The sequence below is a fragment of the Pan paniscus genome, chromosome X, assembly GCF_029289425.2.
Source record: "Pan paniscus chromosome X, NHGRI_mPanPan1-v2.0_pri, whole genome shotgun sequence".
NCBI lineage: Eukaryota > Metazoa > Chordata > Mammalia > Primates > Hominidae > Pan > Pan paniscus.
This window is the reverse complement of record NC_073272.2, coordinates 50,985,900-51,005,520: the sequence shown is the minus strand read 5'-3', so window position 1 is coordinate 51,005,520 and position 19,621 is coordinate 50,985,900. Positions and strand designations below refer to the sequence as shown.

Genomic DNA, 19,621 nt, shown 5'->3' with positions numbered 1-19,621 from the left:
TGATAAAGTCCGTCTACAAAAAAAGGAGAGTAAATAGGATGGTGAAATGTTGAAATTTTTCGGTTTCTCATCAGGGATAAGACAAGGATGTCCACTGTCACCATTGTAACGGGTGGGTCTGCGCAATGCCATAAAATCAGAAAAGGAAATAAAACTCTTTACAATGGCAACGACGGGCCCGCCACGGTGGCCCACGCCAGTAATCCCAGCACTGTGGGAGGTGAGGTGGGTGCATCACTTGCACTCAAAGGTTCAACAACAGCCCGGGAAACATGGCAAAACCCCGTCTCTACAAAGAATACAAAAGGGAAAAGAAAAAAAAATGGCGGAAACAAAACTGCTCTTATTCCAGGATGATATGTTTCTGTATATTGAAGACTGAAAACGACCTAGAAGTAAACTTTAGAATTCACAAGCATATTTCACAAGGCCGCTGGATAGAAAACCAATATGTAAGAATTATGTCTCCACCGGGCGCGGAGGCTCATGCCTGTAATCCCAGCACTTTGGGAGGCCAAGGCAGGTGAATCACGAGGTCAGGAGTTCAAGAGCACCCCGGCCAAGATGGCGAAAGCCCATCTCTAGTAAAAACACAAAACTTAGCCAGGCGTGCTGGTGGGTGCCTATAATCCCAGCTACTCGGGAGGCTGAGGCAGACAATTGCTTGAATCCGGGAGGCGGGGTTGCAGTGAGCAGAGATCGCGCCACTGCACTCCAGCCTGGGCGACAGAGCAAGACTCCGTCTCAAAAGAGAACAAAGAAAGAAAGAAAAAAAAAAAAGAACGATGTCTCTACATACCAGCTCAGAGAGTTACAATACACGATTTCAAAGAATGATACATATTTCACAGCATCAAAAAGCTAGAAATAAAATTCACAAAAGATGCGCAAGACTTCTTTGCAGAAGGCTGTAAAGCTTTATTGGGAGAATTTTAATGAACAAATTTCCAACATAGGAGCAGCCTGCATCATTTCAACGTGTCTTCTTTTAACACTGTGATTGCTTTTCACCTGTAACAGAAACACAACGATTGGGAACATGACTTAGCAACAGATTATTCAGATGACCCTAAAGGCATACAAAGCACACTACACTTTGGGTTTTATTAAATGGACTAAAAACAGAACCCTATGGGTGATCCCGTGTCTTACACGCAATTGAACCTCTGCATAAACTTTGAGCGTACACCTGCAGAATTTAAAAGTAATTTCCTCCCTGAACATCAAGTGCTTCCTTTCAAGTCACAAGCACTTACAATTAACAGTCAGCAATTTGGAAAACACATGTGTAAAGCATACTTCAGTTGATTACTCAGGAAGTACTAGAGTCACGGTCTTTCAACTTTAAATCTTATCAATTCATGTCTCTAAAGCTGAAACTTACATGTAACATTTGATATGATTAGAGATGATTATATCGTATGTGTGTCTACAGTCTTATTAGAAATAGTGGCTCATGAAGACTGACAGTGGGGCAGGGAGCATGCATAGCACAGGCATCTTACTCACACCCATGATGAGCACCACTGACCTACATGCCACAGATGATGGGAACCAAACGGTCTCTCGCCATTTGATATTTATTTCAGTCACTCAAGGTTTCCGTGGGGAAAGATTTAAGAAGCAATTGTACCATTTGACCCAGCCATCCCATTACTGGGTATATACCCAAAGGACTATAAATCATGCTGCTATAAAGACACATGCACACGTATGCTTATTGCGGCATTATTCACGATAGCAAAGACTTGGAACCAACCCAAATGTCCAACAACGATAGACTGGATTAAGAAAATGTGGCACATATTCACCACGGAATACTATGCAGCCCTAAAAAATGATGAGTTCATGTCCTTTGTAGGGACATGGATGAAACTGGAAATCATCATTCTCAGTAAACTATCGCAAGAACAAAAAACCAAACACCGCATATTCTCACTCATAGGTGGGAACTGAACAATGAGATCACATGGACAGAGGAAGGGGAATATCACACCCTGGGGACTGTTGTGGGGTGGGGGGAGGGGGGAGGGATAGCACTGGGAGATGTACCTAATGCTAGATGATGAGATAGTGGGTGCAGCGCACCAGCATGGCACATGTATACATATGTAACTAAGCTGCACAATGTGCACATGTACCCTAAAACTTAAAGTATAATAATAAAAAAGTAAATAAATAAATAAAAGAAAAAAAAAAGAAGCAGTTGTTCATTGAAAGCCAGAGAAACCCTGCCTGGGCAACACAGTGAGACCTCATCTCTACAAAAATGAAAACAAAAAAATGTACTCAGGCACGGTGGCTTGTGCACGTAGTTCCAGCCACTCAGGAGGCCGAGGTGGGAGGACGGCTTTAGCCTGGGAGCCAGAGGTTGCAGTGAGCTGAAATTGCATCACTGCACTCCAGCCTGGGTGACACACTGAGACTCTGTCGCAAACAAACAAACAAACCAAGAAGAGGGAGAATTCACAATTTCACAAGATCTTACACTACGTGTTCAGCTCTCCACACGGAAAAACTAGGATGAAGCAGAGGGCCCGCTCACTTTCTTACTGACAATGAAATCTCAGTTCAGAGATTTTCAGATGACTCGGGCCAGGGTTTCATGATTTGTGATTAACAAACCATGCGAAGCAGATGATCTCTGTGTCCCACGCATTCTATGCAACAGGATCAGAGTATGAAAGAACCGGAATGGAAAATGGTTTTAAAATCTCTGACTTAAACTCACTATTTTCATAAGAACCAAAGATAGGTTTAGAAGGGAAAGGACTCACTCAGAATCTCGCCAAGGCTGTAAGAGCTGCTATTAGAACCCGCATGAGTGCTTCAGCATTTTTCACACCAAGTGATGGGTGTTACAAACGTGTTATGTATTGATTAAAAGCAGACCTTTACAAAAGCATCTGAAAATTGTGAGCTACTGGTTTAAGGATTTATACTCAAAACTTTTAATTCAACATAGCTTTGACTCAGTTTGTTTCCCTATCTGACAGTCTATCAGTCGGGTGCTGGGGCCTGAACTACGTTTCAAATAACCTTTATATAAGAACTCTGTTACTAAAGAGGCAGTATTGTTACCTCTCTGTTATTAAAAATATAATGCTGGGTCGGGCACGGTGGCTCTCGCCTGTAATCCCGGCAATTTCGATGGTCGAGGCAGGTGGATCACCTGAGGTCAGGAGTTCGGGAACAACCTGTGCAACAGAACGAAACCCTGTCTCTACTAAAAATACAAAAATTAGCTGGGCGCGGCGGAGCATGCCTGTAAGCCCGGCTCCGCCAGAGGCTCAGGCAGGAGAATCACTTGAACCCTGGAGACAGAATTTCCAGTGAGCCGAGGTGGCACCACTGCACTCCAGCCTGGTCTTCGGAGCGAGACTCCGTCTCAAAAACATAGTAAGAATTACAATATGATACTGTGGAAACAGACACCCTACAATGTGCATGCCTAATGGATTGCCTACCTTCTTCAGGCGTTTTCACCTCCTCTGGATTTGGCGGGTCCATCTCCTGCCCATCAGGACCATCTTCACACTCACACCCAGTCTGTGGGTGACCCTGTTCCTGGCTATCAGCTTCAGGCTTCGGCCCTTAAAAATAAAAACTACATATCAATTTAAGCAGTAAAGCATAAAGTATGAATAAGAAAATAATATTCATGCTCTCGGTATTATTAGATAAAAGCTTTAGCTAACGTAATAATAAATGTGTTGATAAGAATCCCAGGAACATTATTTCAGGAGTCCGTTAGCAGAAAACAGGAAAACAAGGTGTTCCAAATATTACCCTCTTCCTTTCCGAAGACTGCCCTCAGACAACTTTGCTGCCTCCTTTGCACTTCTCTGTTATTCTACTTCTGATTGTCCTTCTCGTATTAAATGACTCAAGGCTCAAATCCCGTCTCTCACAGCACTTACACTCCTAGCGCTCAGACTCTTACATGGCATGAGTAGCCACCAATAAACGCTGAGTGAGAAAACTCTTTTAAAAATACATGAAAAAGCCCAAACTGCAGAATATTCTGCAAACCAACTGGTCTATCCTCTCCAAAAATGTCCGTATCGTGAATGACAAGAAAAATTAAGGAAACATTACAGGTTAAAGGAAACTAAAAACACCTGAAAAGCACATGCAAGGTGTGATTCTGAACTGGACTCTGGATCAGAAAAAGAAATCCTATCAATAAAATTATCTGGGCCGGGCGTGGGGTCTCACGCCTGCAATCCAAACATTTTGGGATGCCAAGGTGGGCAGAGCAGGTGAGGCCAGAAGTTCAAGACCGCAGTGGCCGGCGCCTGTAGTCCCAGCTACACGGGAGGCTGAGGCATGAGAATCCCTAGAACCTGGGAGGTGTAGGTTGCAGTGAGCCGAGATCGCACTACTGCACTCCAACCTGGCCCACAGAGAGAGACTCCGTCTCAACAAAGAAAAAAAAAAGGAAAAAAGAAATTTTCTGGGGAACTGGCAAAATTTGAGTATGCACTCTGTATTAAATGACTCCATTTTCTCATTGTTAAATTTCCTGATTTTGATCTTTGTGCAGTGATGATCCAAGAAATGACTTTCTCTTTGCTCTGACGATATACACACCCTCAAGTACATAGGGTAAAGGACCATAATACCTGAAACTTTATCAAAACAATTCAGCATTAATAACAGTAAACATATATCCGTTTGTGTGTGTGTGTGTGTGAGTGTGTGGGCAGCACGGTAAGAGAGGGAGGGAAGAGGTGAAACCTATGAAGCGAAAGCTTTTAACAATTGGTGAATCCAGGTGTAAACTATACGAGTTCATTGTTCTATTCTTCCAAATTTTATATAAATGTTATGTCTTGAAGATAGATACAGTAAAAATTTAAAAGAATATATGATAACTGCACTGAACTTTAGGAAGAAAGGAATTTCCGATTGTGGTAAAACATACAGATATCGTAAAATTTACCATCTTAACTATTTTTAAGTGGTACAGTTCACTAAGGAGTTACGTTTGCAACATTACCAGCCACTAGGCACAAAAACTTTGCATCTGTGTTTTCCTATACCTTGAAACCTTTATTTATTTAATGAATTTCTTTATGTATTTATGTATTCATTTATTTATTTATTAGCGATGAGGTCTCACTGTGTTTCCCAGGCTGGGCTTGAACTCCAGGGCTCAAGCAATCCTCTCACCTCAGCGTCCCACGTGGCTGGGACTATGAGTGCATGGCATTCAGCCCAGCTTTAGACCTTTCTCCTAAATGACAATCTAAGGATAAAACACAGGACATGTATAATGCTTATATTCAGCCGTAGAGTACCAACAGCAGTGTGCGTCAGCTGAGAAATCTGAAGTCTACCACGTGGATAGGATTTCAGTTACAATTACAATGTCAGTTTCTGAAGGATTGATTGGCTGGTTGGATGTGAGGACTATGGAAAATCTTACAGTCACGACACCCATTACCTATTGGGGTAAAGAGAAACTTCACTTTGTTCAAATAAAGTTATATTTAGGTCCGAAGGTCCTAAAGGTAATATTCCATAAATGAACCCCGTGAAGAACAAAGCACCAAATATAACATTGTTTGTGAATCACAGAAAATATACTGTCCCCCACTGAGAATAAGGGAGTGGGCGGACAGCAATTAATGGGCATTGTTGTCAGTCAGATTCTAGGAACTTTTAACAGTGCATCCCTGGAATAATCCACGACCTCCGTTACATAAATGCTTCCTTTCAAAACATTTTATCTCCGAGAAATTATTTCCATCTCACGTTAATCTCAGGATAATTCCGTTTTTGCTTTTCTAACCATAAAAGGATTGAATCACCTCCTAAAAGCCGCTGAGAAAAATCACTAAGCCAGCTACCCGTATGGCAGTATCCTCATTTATCCAGCTTTTATCAAACGTACCATATAAAAATATCAATCAACGGAAATGGGGGCCAACATTCAGCGACTCGGTTTTTGGAGCTGCTCCTACTCCTCTGAACTGGGTCTATTCTTGGGTCAGTACTAAGCTACCTTACAGTAAAGCCTTTTGAGTTTTAAGCATTTTCAGCAAAATCACTTCCTTCTTTACAGCAACATAGATGATAGGAAGACACAAACCTTGGAACACAGTACAAATGTTGTATTCACCAGTCAAGGGTTCTTGGATAACACACAATCCTGGCACCTCCATTCTCTCATTCATAAAGTCGAGAACTTTTATCATAGTGAGGGATTTGCCTAAGCTAAGCTGCAAACTACATAGCCTCCTCGCTTTTCCAGTCAATTTCAGGCATTCTTTCCATTGTTTTCTTTCCTCCTGTTCCTCCTATGTGACAATGCCTAACACACACACACACACACACACGTGCAAACACAGACACGAACACACACACACGCACACACCAGCAGACGTTCTTCTTCCCTTTCCCTCACCTTGACCTGCACATGCTCCCTCATCCTCTCCCTCCTGAGCAGCTGCAGGATCCTGACGTTGAGTTGCTGGTTCCCCTTCTTCAGGTGTTTCTGGTTCCACTTCATCACTGAACTGCTCGGGCTGGGGAATACGTGTGGGTGTGCAAATAAACAATAAGTTTCGTTATTGATACAAAATTTTACATATATACACAGAATACATAGCTATTTCTGGTCATAACTAAGCCTAAAGACATTTCTCCAACTCTATGCTCTATGCCCAATAAGGTTACTCCACCCACAGGGAGGTTACTGTGAGAAAAGTGACGCACGAGGACTTTGGAGGCTATTATACTCTGTGTTGGAATACATGTGTACAATCTGTCATTAACAAACAAAGCCTGAGAAAGAAGTCATGGGCAAAAGCTGAAGAACACGAGAGGAAAAAAAAATCCTCCAGAATCAATGTTCCCTTCATGAGATGCCATCATCATTTTTTATGAGCAGGAAAGACCTTTATCAGCATTTCCACACTAATGCAACAACGCTATCACAAAAATTAATTTCTACTAATAGAAAACATCGAATTAACGTTTAAGCACTCACCCGCATAGGCCCAATCATTTCAGGAGGCTGTAAATAGCGTCTTCGTCCAGGCCAATAATAGGTCGATCTTCCTCGCCAATTCATATTTCACACTGAAAACAGACAACCGTGATCGAGAACGTGCGCTCCAGAGGGCTGCTATATTCGATCGCTTCCATGGATAAATGTTAACTTGCCGTTTTACTTTTGAAAATACTCTCAAAATAAGTCCCAGAGTTAAGCATACGTGTGTACGCTGTCTGAGTGCCTACAAAGCCACTTCTGCTGGCCAGGCTGGCAGAGCAATCATCTTAAGGCGTGTGGCAAAAGGCAGAGGACATTTTTTTCTAAATTTCTTTCGGACACGCGGTCTCGCTGTGTTGCTCAGGCTGGAGTGCAGCGGCGTGATCACAGCTCACTGCAGCCTCGACCTCCCGCTCAAGGGATCCTCCCACCTCAGTGTCCCGAGTAACTGGGACTACGTAGGCGAGCGCCACTGCGCCCCGCAGACAGAGGTCATTTCTGATGAGGTTTAGTTTCACAAGTGCACTCCCCACGAAAACCCTAGTGAATCACAATTCTCGTGATTGCTGCTTTGGGCACACTCCCACTTCCTAGAGCCATTCACCCCGCCTCACAACAAGTTTGGTTGGACCGCACTGCCTCGCCCACTCCTTCCCACTGTTTTCGGACCTTCCATGGCGGAGGTGAGACCTTGCAGTGCTTCTCACTCGGGCGCTCCGCACTCCACACCGCTGGGGGGGCGCTCACCAGGCCGCAGCCTTCCCAGCTGCCAGGCCCCTTCTTCACCGCCCGCCTCGCCCCCGCCGGGGGCCCCATTCAGGGAATCTGCCCTGTGTCGTCGGGGGTTCCCGGCACCTCGGGACTTCCATCCCCCCAACAGCACTCACCCCATCTTCACCTGAGCCCCTGACCGCCTCCCCTCCACGGCCCACCTTCCTCCCCGTCCAGGCCCCTTCATGACCACGAAGCCGCCGGTGGCCTCGCAGCCTGTGAAGGGAAGGAGGACGACCTCGTGCCCCTTCTCCCTCAGAGGCCACAGACCAGGAAGCGGGACCCGCCTGACCCACCCGAGGCCCTCTCCACCCTCACTCACACTTCAGCCCCCGGGATGACTGGCCTGCAGACCTACCAGATGAATCTCAGTAGAGGAAAAAGAGTCCGGACGGCAGGAACCACACAGCACTGCCTCACAGCTCCCTGGCGTTCTTCACCGGGGCGAAGGGGCCGGGCAGAAGACGCCCAGTGAACATGCGCACGGAGGCGGGAGCCCAGGGAGCATGCGCGGCTGTGGGCTGGGGAGGGCTGCCGTTCCCAGCGCCACGCCCAAACCCTCGATGCCCATCCTCATTGAGGATAAGGGAATCCCACCTCCCTCTGCTGTTTCCTATGCCTCTGGGACTCAAGTAGTGCTCCCCTCAAAACTCACCCCATCTTCAACTGAACCCCACCCCCAACCCAGGGCCCTCTCTTGCCCCGGCCCCACCATGGGGACAAGGACCACTGTGACTGGCTGGGAAGACAGGTAAACCACCTGCGAAAACAGAAATAGCAACCTATCCCAAAAGGAAATTGTTCAATGTGAACAAGTCAGAGAAAGAGACTGAAAGAAAAATGAATAGAATCGCTAGGACCCGTAAGAAAATGCTAAAACGATATCTATCATTTGTTAGCATCAGAATCGCAGAGGGTGAAGTGACAGTATTAGGGAAACAGGACAGCCAGAGTGACACCACGTGAAAATAAACTCCGTCTTGAAAGTAGCAAGATACATAGTCCTACCAGTCACAACCCATGGTCCTAAGATGTTTGGAGTTGAGAAAACAGATGAAAGGTACCTCCAAGGACATGCTCCCACAGCAGCGGAAAGTGCACGGTTCCCAACACCCATTAACAATATATGCTTTCAACAGAATTATGCCTTCATGGACTTACACACTGGTAAGTCAAGGATAGTTTTCTTTAAATCAATAGAATGATAAAAGTCATCGTGCTCTTAGCCCACCCGCACAAAGGCACAGATTAAGTTTAGTCTTTATATAGATAAGACCCCTATATAAGAAAAACCAGACCAGGCCAAGGCTCACGCCTGTAATCCTAGTATTTTGGGAGGCTGAGCTGGCCAGATCACCTGAGCTCAGGACTTCGAGACCAGCCTAAGCAACATCAGAAAATCTCATCACGACAAAAAACAAACAAAAAACCATCGAAAAATTAGCTGGGCATGGTGGCATGTACCTATACTCACAGCTACTCAGGAGGCTGAGGTGGGAGGAGCGCTTGAGCCCAGGAGGTCAAGGCTGCAGCGAGCTCTGATAACACCACCGCACTCCAGCCTCGGGGACAGAGTGAGACGCTGTCTCCAGTTTTAATAATCAAACCTAAAAACGTACAAATTTATCCATCGAATTCACTATATTAACACATGAATGGGAAAAAATGCTGTGGTAATCGAAATAGATGCACTGTTTGATGAAAATCAACATGTATTCAAATGAATACTCTCAGCAAATTGGGAACAGAATGGAATGACTCACTCTGATAAAGTCCGTCTACAAAAAAAGGAGAGTAAATAGGATGGTGAAATGTTGAAAATTTTCGGTTTCTCATCAGGGATAAGACAAGGATGTCCACTGTCACCATTGTAACGGGTGGGTCTGCGCAATGCCATAAAATCAGAAAAGGAAATAAAACTCTTTACAATGGCAACGACGGGCCCGCCACGGTGGCCCACGCCAGTAATCCCAGCACTGTGGGAGGTGAGGTGGGTGCATCACTTGCACTCAAAGGTTCAACAACAGCCCGGGAAACATGGCAAAACCCCGTCTCTACAAAGAATACAAAAGGGAAAAGAAAAAAAAATGGCGGAAACAAAACTGCTCTTATTCCAGGATGATATGTTTCTGTATATTGAAGACTGAAAACGACCTAGAAGTAAACTTTAGAATTCACAAGCATATTTCACAAGGCCGCTGGATAGAAAACCAATATGTAAGAATTATGTCTCCACCGGGCGCGGAGGCTCATGCCTGTAATCCCAGCACTTTGGGAGGCCAAGGCAGGTGAATCACGAGGTCAGGAGTTCAAGAGCACCCCGGCCAAGATGGCGAAAGCCCATCTCTAGTAAAAACACAAAACTTAGCCAGGCGTGCTGGTGGGTGCCTATAATCCCAGCTACTCGGGAGGCTGAGGCAGACAATTGCTTGAATCCGGGAGGCGGGGTTGCAGTGAGCAGAGATCGCGCCACTGCACTCCAGCCTGGGCGACAGAGCAAGACTCCGTCTCAAAAGAGAACAAAGAAAGAAAGAAAAAAAAAAAAGAACGATGTCTCTACATACCAGCTCAGAGAGTTACAATACACGATTTCAAAGAATGATACATATTTCACAGCATCAAAAAGCTAGAAATAAAATTCACAAAAGATGCGCAAGACTTCTTTGCAGAAGGCTGTAAAGCTTTATTGGGAGAATTTTAATGAACAAATTTCCAACATAGGAGCAGCCTGCATCATTTCAACGTGTCTTCTTTTAACACTGTGATTGCTTTTCACCTGTAACAGAAACACAACGATTGGGAACATGACTTAGCAACAGATTATTCAGATGACCCTAAAGGCATACAAAGCACACTACACTTTGGGTTTTATTAAATGGACTAAAAACAGAACCCTATGGGTGATCCCGTGTCTTACACGCAATTGAACCTCTGCATAAACTTTGAGCGTACACCTGCAGAATTTAAAAGTAATTTCCTCCCTGAACATCAAGTGCTTCCTTTCAAGTCACAAGCACTTACAATTAACAGTCAGCAATTTGGAAAACACATGTGTAAAGCATACTTCAGTTGATTACTCAGGAAGTACTAGAGTCACGGTCTTTCAACTTTAAATCTTATCAATTCATGTCTCTAAAGCTGAAACTTACATGTAACATTTGATATGATTAGAGATGATTATATCGTATGTGTGTCTACAGTCTTATTAGAAATAGTGGCTCATGAAGACTGACAGTGGGGCAGGGAGCATGCATAGCACAGGCATCTTACTCACACCCATGATGAGCACCACTGACCTACATGCCACAGATGATGGGAACCAAACGGTCTCTCGCCATTTGATATTTATTTCAGTCACTCAAGGTTTCCGTGGGGAAAGATTTAAGAAGCAATTGTACCATTTGACCCAGCCATCCCATTACTGGGTATATACCCAAAGGACTATAAATCATGCTGCTATAAAGACACATGCACACGTATGCTTATTGCGGCATTATTCACGATAGCAAAGACTTGGAACCAACCCAAATGTCCAACAACGATAGACTGGATTAAGAAAATGTGGCACATATTCACCACGGAATACTATGCAGCCCTAAAAAATGATGAGTTCATGTCCTTTGTAGGGACATGGATGAAACTGGAAATCATCATTCTCAGTAAACTATCGCAAGAACAAAAAACCAAACACCGCATATTCTCACTCATAGGTGGGAACTGAACAATGAGATCACATGGACAGAGGAAGGGGAATATCACACCCTGGGGACTGTTGTGGGGTGGGGGGAGGGGGGAGGGATAGCACTGGGAGATGTACCTAATGCTAGATGATGAGATAGTGGGTGCAGCGCACCAGCATGGCACATGTATACATATGTAACTAAGCTGCACAATGTGCACATGTACCCTAAAACTTAAAGTATAATAATAAAAAAGTAAATAAATAAATAAAAGAAAAAAAAAAGAAGCAGTTGTTCATTGAAAGCCAGAGAAACCCTGCCTGGGCAACACAGTGAGACCTCATCTCTACAAAAATGAAAACAAAAAAATGTACTCAGGCACGGTGGCTTGTGCATGTAGTTCCAGCCACTCAGGAGGCCGAGGTGGGAGGACGGCTTTAGCCTGGGAGCCAGAGGTTGCAGTGAGCTGAAATTGCATCACTGCACTCCAGCCTGGGTGACACACTGAGACTCTGTCGCAAACAAACAAACAAACCAAGAAGAGGGAGAATTCACAATTTCACAAGATCTTACACTACGTGTTCAGCTCTCCACACGGAAAAACTAGGATGAAGCAGAGGGCCCGCTCACTTTCTTACTGACAATGAAATCTCAGTTCAGAGATTTTCAGATGACTCGGGCCAGGGTTTCATGATTTGTGATTAACAAACCATGCGAAGCAGATGATCTCTGTGTCCCACGCATTCTATGCAACAGGATCAGAGTATGAAAGAACCGGAATGGAAAATGGTTTTAAAATCTCTGACTTAAACTCACTATTTTCATAAGAACCAAAGATAGGTTTAGAAGGGAAAGGACTCACTCAGAATCTCGCCAAGGCTGTAAGAGCTGCTATTAGAACCCGCATGAGTGCTTCAGCATTTTTCACACCAAGTGATGGGTGTTACAAACGTGTTATGTATTGATTAAAAGCAGACCTTTACAAAAGCATCTGAAAATTGTGAGCTACTGGTTTAAGGATTTATACTCAAAACTTTTAATTCAACATAGCTTTGACTCAGTTTGTTTCCCTATCTGACAGTCTATCAGTCGGGTGCTGGGGCCTGAACTACGTTTCAAATAACCTTTATATAAGAACTCTGTTACTAAAGAGGCAGTATTGTTACCTCTCTGTTATTAAAAATATAATGCTGGGTCGGGCACGGTGGCTCTCGCCTGTAATCCCGGCAATTTCGATGGTCGAGGCAGGCGGACCACCTGAGGTCAGGAGTTCGGGAACAACCTGTGCAACAGAACGAAACCCTGTCTCTACTAAAAATACAAAAATTAGCTGGGCGCGGCGGAGCATGCCTGTAAGCCCGGCTCCGCCAGAGGCTCAGGCAGGAGAATCACTTGAACCCTGGAGACAGAATTTCCAGTGAGCCGAGGTGGCACCACTGCACTCCAGCCTGGTCTTCGGAGCGAGACTCCGTCTCAAAAACATAGTAAGAATTACAATATGATACTGTGGAAACAGACACCCTACAATGTGCATGCCTAATGGATTGCCTACCTTCTTCAGGCGTTTTCACCTCCTCTGGATTTGGCGGGTCCATCTCCTGCCCATCAGGACCATCTTCACACTCACACCCAGTCTGTGGGTGACCCTGTTCCTGGCTATCAGCTTCAGGCTTCGGCCCTTAAAAATAAAAACTACATATCAATTTAAGCAGTAAAGCATAAAGTATGAATAAGAAAATAATATTCATGCTCTCGGTATTATTAGATAAAAGCTTTAGCTAACGTAATAATAAATGTGTTGATAAGAATCCCAGGAACATTATTTCAGGAGTCCGTTAGCAGAAAACAGGAAAACAAGGTGTTCCAAATATTACCCTCTTCCTTTCCGAAGACTGCCCTCAGACAACTTTGCTGCCTCCTTTGCACTTCTCTGTTATTCTACTTCTGATTGTCCTTCTCGTATTAAATGACTCAAGGCTCAAATCCCGTCTCTCACAGCACTTACACTCCTAGCGCTCAGACTCTTACATGGCATGAGTAGCCACCAATAAACGCTGAGTGAGAAAACTCTTTTAAAAATACATGAAAAAGCCCAAACTGCAGAATATTCTGCAAACCAACTGGTCTATCCTCTCCAAAAATGTCCGTATCGTGAATGACAAGAAAAATTAAGGAAACATTACAGGTTAAAGGAAACTAAAAACACCTGAAAAGCACATGCAAGGTGTGATTCTGAACTGGACTCTGGATCAGAAAAAGAAATCCTATCAATAAAATTATCTGGGCCGGGCGTGGGGTCTCACGCCTGCAATCCAAACATTTTGGGATGCCAAGGTGGGCAGAGCAGGTGAGGCCAGAAGTTCAAGACCGCAGTGGCCGGCGCCTGTAGTCCCAGCTACACGGGAGGCTGAGGCATGAGAATCCCTAGAACCTGGGAGGTGTAGGTTGCAGTGAGCCGAGATCGCACTACTGCACTCCAACCTGGCCCACAGAGAGAGACTCCGTCTCAACAAAGAAAAAAAAAAGGAAAAAAGAAATTTTCTGGGGAACTGGCAAAATTTGAGTATGCACTCTGTATTAAATGACTCCATTTTCTCATTGTTAAATTTCCTGATTTTGATCTTTGTGCAGTGATGATCCAAGAAATGACTTTCTCTTTCTTCTGACGATATACACACCCTCAAGTACATAGGGTAAAGGACCATAATACCTGAAACTTTATCGAAACAATTCAGCATTAATAACAGTAAACATATATCCGTTTGTGTGTGTGTGTGTGTGAGTGTGTGGGCAGCACGGTAAGAGAGGGAGGGAAGAGGTGAAACCTATGAAGCGAAAGCTTTTAACAATTGGTGAATCCAGGTGTAAAGTATACGAGTTCGTTGTTCTATTCTTCCAAATTTTATATAAATGTAATGTCTTGAAGATAGATACAGTAAAAATTTAAAAGAATATATGATAACTGCACTGAACTTTAGGAAGAAAGGAATTTCCGATTGTGGTAAAACATACAGATATCGTAAAATTTACCATCTTAACTATTTTTAAGTGGTACAGTTCACTAAGGAGTTACGTTTGCAACATTACCAGCCACTAGGCACAAAAACTTCGCATCTGTGTTTTCCTATACCTTGAAACCTTTATTTATTTAATGAATTTCTTTATGTATTTATGTATTCATTTATTTATTTATTAGCGATGAGGTCTCACTGTGTTTCCCAGGCTGGGCTTGAACTCCAGGGCTCAAGCAATCCTCTCACCTCAGCCTCCCAAGTAGCTGGGACTATGAGTGCATGGCATTCAGCCCAGCTTTAGACCTTTCTCCTAAATGACAATCTAAGGATAAAACACAGGACATGTATAATGCTTATATTCAGCCGTAGAGTACCAACAGCAGTGTGCGTCAGCTGAGAAATCTGAAGTCTACCACGTGGATAGGATTTCAGTTACAATTACAATGTCAGTTTCTGAAGGATTGATTGGCTGGTTGGATGTGAGGACTATGGAAAATCTTACAGTCACGACACCCATTACCTATTGGGGTAAAGAGAAACTTCACTTTGTTCAAATAAAGTTATATTTAGGTCCGAAGGTCCTAAAGGTAATATTCCATAAATGAACCCCGTGAAGAACAAAGCACCAAATATAACATTGTTTGTGAATCACAGAAAATATACTGTCCCCCACTGAGAATAAGGGAGTGGGCGGACAGCAATTAATGGGCATTGTTGTCAGTCAGATTCTAGGAACTTTTAACAGTGCATCCCTGGAATAATCCACGACCTCCGTTACATAAATGCTTCCTTTCAAAACATTTTATCTCCGAGAAATTATTTCCATCTCACGTTCATCTCAGGATAATTCCGTTTTTGCTTTTCTAACCATAAAAGGATTGAATCACCTCCTAAAAGCCGCTGAGAAAAATCACTAAGCCAGCTACCCGTATGGCAGTATCCTCATTTATCCAGCTTTTATCAAACGTACCATATAAAAATATCAATCAAAGGAAACGAACGACAACATTCAGCGACTCGGTTTTTGGAGCTGCTCCTGCTCCTCTGAACTGGGTCTATTCTTGGGTCAGTACTAAGCTACCTTACAGTAAAGCCTTTTGAGTTTTAAGCATTTTCAGCAAAATCACTTCCTTCTTTACAGCAACATAGATGATAGGAAGACACAAACCTTGGAACACAGTACAAATGTTGTATTCACCAGTCAAGGGTTCTTGGATAACACACAATCCTGGCACCTCCATTCTCTCATTCATAAAGTCGAGAACTTTTATCATAGTGAGGGATTTGCCTAAGCTAAGCTGCAAACTACATAGCCTCCTCGCTTTTCCAGTCAATTTCAGGCATTCTTTCCATTGTTTTCTTTCCTCCTGTTCCTCCTATGTGACAATGCCTAACACACACACACACACACACACACGTGCAAACACAGACACGAACACACACACACGCACACACCAGCAGACGTTCTTCTTCCCTTTCCCTCACCTTGACCTGCACATGCTCCCTCATCCTCTCCCTCCTGAGCAGCTGCAGGATCCTGACGTTGAGTTGCTGGTTCCCCTTCTTCAGGTGTTTCTGGTTCCACTTCATCACTGAACTGCTCGGGCTGGGGAATACGTGTGGGTGTGCAAATAAACAATAAGTTTCGTTATTGATACAAAATTTTACATATATACACAGAATACATAGCTATTTCTGGTCATAACTAAGCCTAAAGACATTTCTCCAACTCTATGCTCTATGCCCAATAAGGTTACTCCACCCACAGGGAGGTTACTGTGAGAAAAGTGACGCACGAGGACTTTGGAGGCTATTATACTCTGTGTTGGAATACATGTGTACAATCTGTCATTAACAAACAAAGCCTGAGAAAGAAGTCATGGGCAAAAGCTGAAGAACACGAGAGGAAAAAAAAATCCTCCAGAATCAATGTTTCCTTCATGAGATGCCATCATCATTTTTTATGAGCAGGAAAGACCTTTATCAGCATTTCCACACTAATGCAACAACGCTATCACAAAAATTAATTTCTACTAATAGAAAACATCGAATTAACGTTTAAGCACTCACCCGCATAGGCCCAATCATTTCAGGAGGCTGTAAATAGCGTCTTCGTCCAGGCCAATAATAGGTCGATCTTCCTCGCCAATTCATATTTCACACTGAAAACAGACAACCGTGATTGAGAACGTGCGCTCCAGAGGGCTGCTATATTCGATCGCTTCCATGGATAAATGTTAACTTGCCGTTTTACTTTTGAAAATACTCTCAAAATAAGTCCCAGAGTTAAGCATACGTGTGTACGCTGTCTGAGTGCCTACAAAGCCACTTCTGCTGGCCAGGCTGGCAGAGCAATCATCTTAAGGCGTGTGGCAAAAGGCAGAGGACATTTTTTTCTAAATTTCTTTCGGACACGCGGTCTCGCTGTGTTGCTCAGGCTGGAGTGCAGCGGCGTGATCACAGCTCACTGCAGCCTCGACCTCCCGCTCAAGGGATCCTCCCACCTCAGTGTCCCGAGTAACTGGGACTACGTAGGCGAGCACCACTGCGCCCCGCAGACAGAGGTCATTTCTGATGAGGTTTAGTTTCACAAGTGCACTCCCCACGAAAACCCTAGTGAATCACAATTCTCGTGATTGCTGCTTTGGGCACACTCCCACTTCCTAGAGCCATTCACCCCGCCTCACAACAAGTTTGGTTGGACCACACTGCCTCGCCCACTCCTTCCCACTGTTTTCGGACCTTCCATGGCGGAGGTGAGACCTTGCAGTGCTTCTCACTCGGGCGCTCCGCACTCCACACCGCTGGGGGGGCGCTCACCAGGCCGCAGCCTTCCCAGCTGCCAGGCCCCTTCTTCACCACCCGCCTCGCCGCCGCCGGGGGCCCCATTCAGGGAATCTGCCCTGTGTCGTCTGGGGTTCCCGGCACCTCGGGACTTCCATCCCCCCAACAGCACTCACCCCATCTTCACCTGAGCCCCTGACCGCCTCCCCTCCACGGCCCACCTTCCTCCCCGTCCAGGCCCCTTCACGACCACGAAGCCGCCGGTGGCCTCGCAGCCTGTGAAGGGAAGGAGGACGACCTCGTGCCCCTTCTCCCTCAGAGGCCACAGACCAGGAAGCGGGACCCGCCTGACCCACCCGAGGCCCTCTCCACCCTCACTCACACTTCAGCCCCCGGGATGACTGGCCTGCAGACCTACCAGATGAATCTCAGTAGAGGAAAAAGAGTCCGGACGGCAGGAACCACACAGCACTGCCTCACAGCTCCCCGGCGTTCTTCGCGGGGGCGAAGGGGCCGGGCAGAAGACGCCCAGTGAACATGCGCACGGAGGCGGGAGCCCAGGGAGCATGCGCGGCTGTGGGCTGGGGAGGGCTGCCGTTCCCAGCGCCACGCCCAAACCCTCGATGCCCATCCTCATTGAGGATAAGGGAATCCCACCTCCCTCTGCTGTTTCCTATGCCTCTGGGACTCAAGTAGTGCTCCCCTCAAAACTCACCCCATCTTCAACTGAACCCCACCCCCAACCCAGGGCCCTCTCTTGCCCCGGCCCCACCATGGGGACAAGGACCACTGTGACTGGCTGGGAAGACAGGTAAACCACCTGCGAAAACAGAAATAGCAACCTATCCCAAAAGGAAATTGTTCAATGTGAACAAGTCAGAGAAAGAGACTGAAAGAAAAATGAATAGAATCGCTAGGACCCGTAAGAAAATGCTAAAACGATATCTATCATTTGTTAGCATCAGAATCGCAGAGGGTGAAGTGACAGTATTAGGGAAACAGGACAGCCAGAGTGACACCACGTGAAAATAAACTCCGTCTTGAAAGTAGCAAGATACATAGTCCTACCAGTCACAACCCATGGTCCTAAGATGTTTGGAGTTGAGAAAACAGATGAAAGGTACCTCCAAGGACATGCTCCCACAGCAGCGGAAAGTGCACGGTTCCCAACACCCATTAACAATATATGCTTTCAACAGAATTATGCCTTCATGGACTTACACACTGGTAAGTCAAGGATAGTTTTCTTTAAATCAATAGAATGATAAAAGTCATCGTGCTCTTAGCCCACCCGCACAAAGGCACAGATTAAGTTTAGTCTTTATATAGATAAGACCCCTATATAAGAAAAACCAGACCAGGCCAAGGCTCACGCCTGTAATCCTAGTATTTTGGGAGGCTGAGCTGGCCAGATCACCTGAGCTCAGGACTTCGAGACCAGCCTAAGCAACATCAGAAAATCTCATCACGACAAAAAACAAACAAAAAACCATCGAAAAATTAGCTGGGCATGGTGGCATGTACCTATACTCACAGCTACTCAGGAGGCTGAGGTGGGAGGAGCGCTTGAGCCCAGGAGGTCAAGGCTGCAGCGAGCTCTGATAACACCACCGCACTCCAGCCTCGGGGACAGAGTGAGACGCTGTCTCCAGTTTTAATAATCGAACCTAAAAACGTACAAATTTATCCATCGAATTCACTATATTAACACATGAATGGGAAAAAATGCTGTGGTAATCGAAATAGATGCACTGTTTGATGAAAATCAACATGTATTCAAATGAATACTCTCAGCAAATTGGGAACAGAATGGAATGACTCACTCTGATAAAGTCCGTCTACAAAAAAAGGAGAGTAAATAGGATGGTGAAATGTTGAAATTTTTCGGTTTCTCATCAGGGATAAGACAAGGATGTCCACTGTCACCATTGTAACGGGTGGGTCTGCGCAATGCCATAAAATCAGAAAAGGAAATAAAACTCTTTACAATGGCAACGACGGGCCCGCCACGGTGGCCCACGCCAGTAATCCCAGCACTGTGGGAGGTGAGGTGGGTGCATCACTTGCACTCAAAGGTTCAACAACAGCCCGGGAAACATGGCAAAACCCCGTCTCTACAAAGAATACAAAAGGGAAAAGAAAAAAAAATGGCGGAAACAAAACTGCTCTTATTCCAGGATGATATGTTTCTGTATATTGAAGACTGAAAACGACCTAGAAGTAAACTTTAGAATTCACAAGCATATTTCACAAGGCCGCTGGATAGAAAACCAATATGTAAGAATTATGTCTCCACCGGGCGCGGAGGCTCATGCCTGTAATCCCAGCACTTTGGGAGGCCAAGGCAGGTGAATCACGAGGTCAGGAGTTCA

At 45.0% G+C, this 19,621-nt stretch overlaps 2 protein-coding genes across 4 annotated transcripts; both read right to left on the bottom strand.

Moving 5' to 3' along the window:
• Window positions 1-897: 897 nt before the first annotated feature.
• On the bottom strand, window positions 898-8,620 carry LOC129395320 (G antigen 4). Of its 2 annotated transcripts, XM_055106500.2 has the most exons (5): window positions 8,130-8,620; window positions 6,998-7,089; window positions 6,413-6,533; window positions 3,468-3,593; window positions 898-1,011 (listed from the first exon to the last, which is right to left on the bottom strand). In XM_055106500.2, the coding sequence occupies exons 2-5, from the start codon at window positions 7,079-7,081 to the stop codon at window positions 989-991; spliced, it is 354 nt and encodes a 117-aa protein (XP_054962475.1). In that variant the 5' UTR covers window positions 7,082-7,089; window positions 8,130-8,620; the 3' UTR covers window positions 898-988. The 2 variants fall into 2 exon arrangements, with proteins under 2 accessions (XP_054962475.1, XP_057157079.1); XM_057301096.2 differs by lacking the exon at window positions 898-1,011 and having other exon boundaries at window positions 3,246-3,593.
• Window positions 8,621-9,631: 1,011 nt separating this feature from the next.
• Window positions 9,632-17,794, bottom strand: LOC129395313 (G antigen 4). Of its 2 annotated transcripts, XM_055106490.2 has the most exons (5): window positions 17,668-17,794; window positions 16,536-16,627; window positions 15,951-16,071; window positions 13,004-13,129; window positions 9,632-10,547 (listed from the first exon to the last, which is right to left on the bottom strand). In XM_055106490.2, exons 2-5 carry the CDS (start codon window positions 16,617-16,619, stop codon window positions 10,525-10,527), a joined length of 354 nt encoding a protein of 117 aa, XP_054962465.1. In that variant the 5' UTR covers window positions 16,620-16,627; window positions 17,668-17,794; the 3' UTR covers window positions 9,632-10,524. The 2 variants fall into 2 exon arrangements, with proteins under 2 accessions (XP_054962465.1, XP_054962464.1); XM_055106489.1 differs by lacking the exons at window positions 9,632-10,547; window positions 17,668-17,794 and having other exon boundaries at window positions 12,792-13,129; window positions 16,536-16,619.
• Window positions 17,795-19,621: the final 1,827 nt, after the last annotated feature.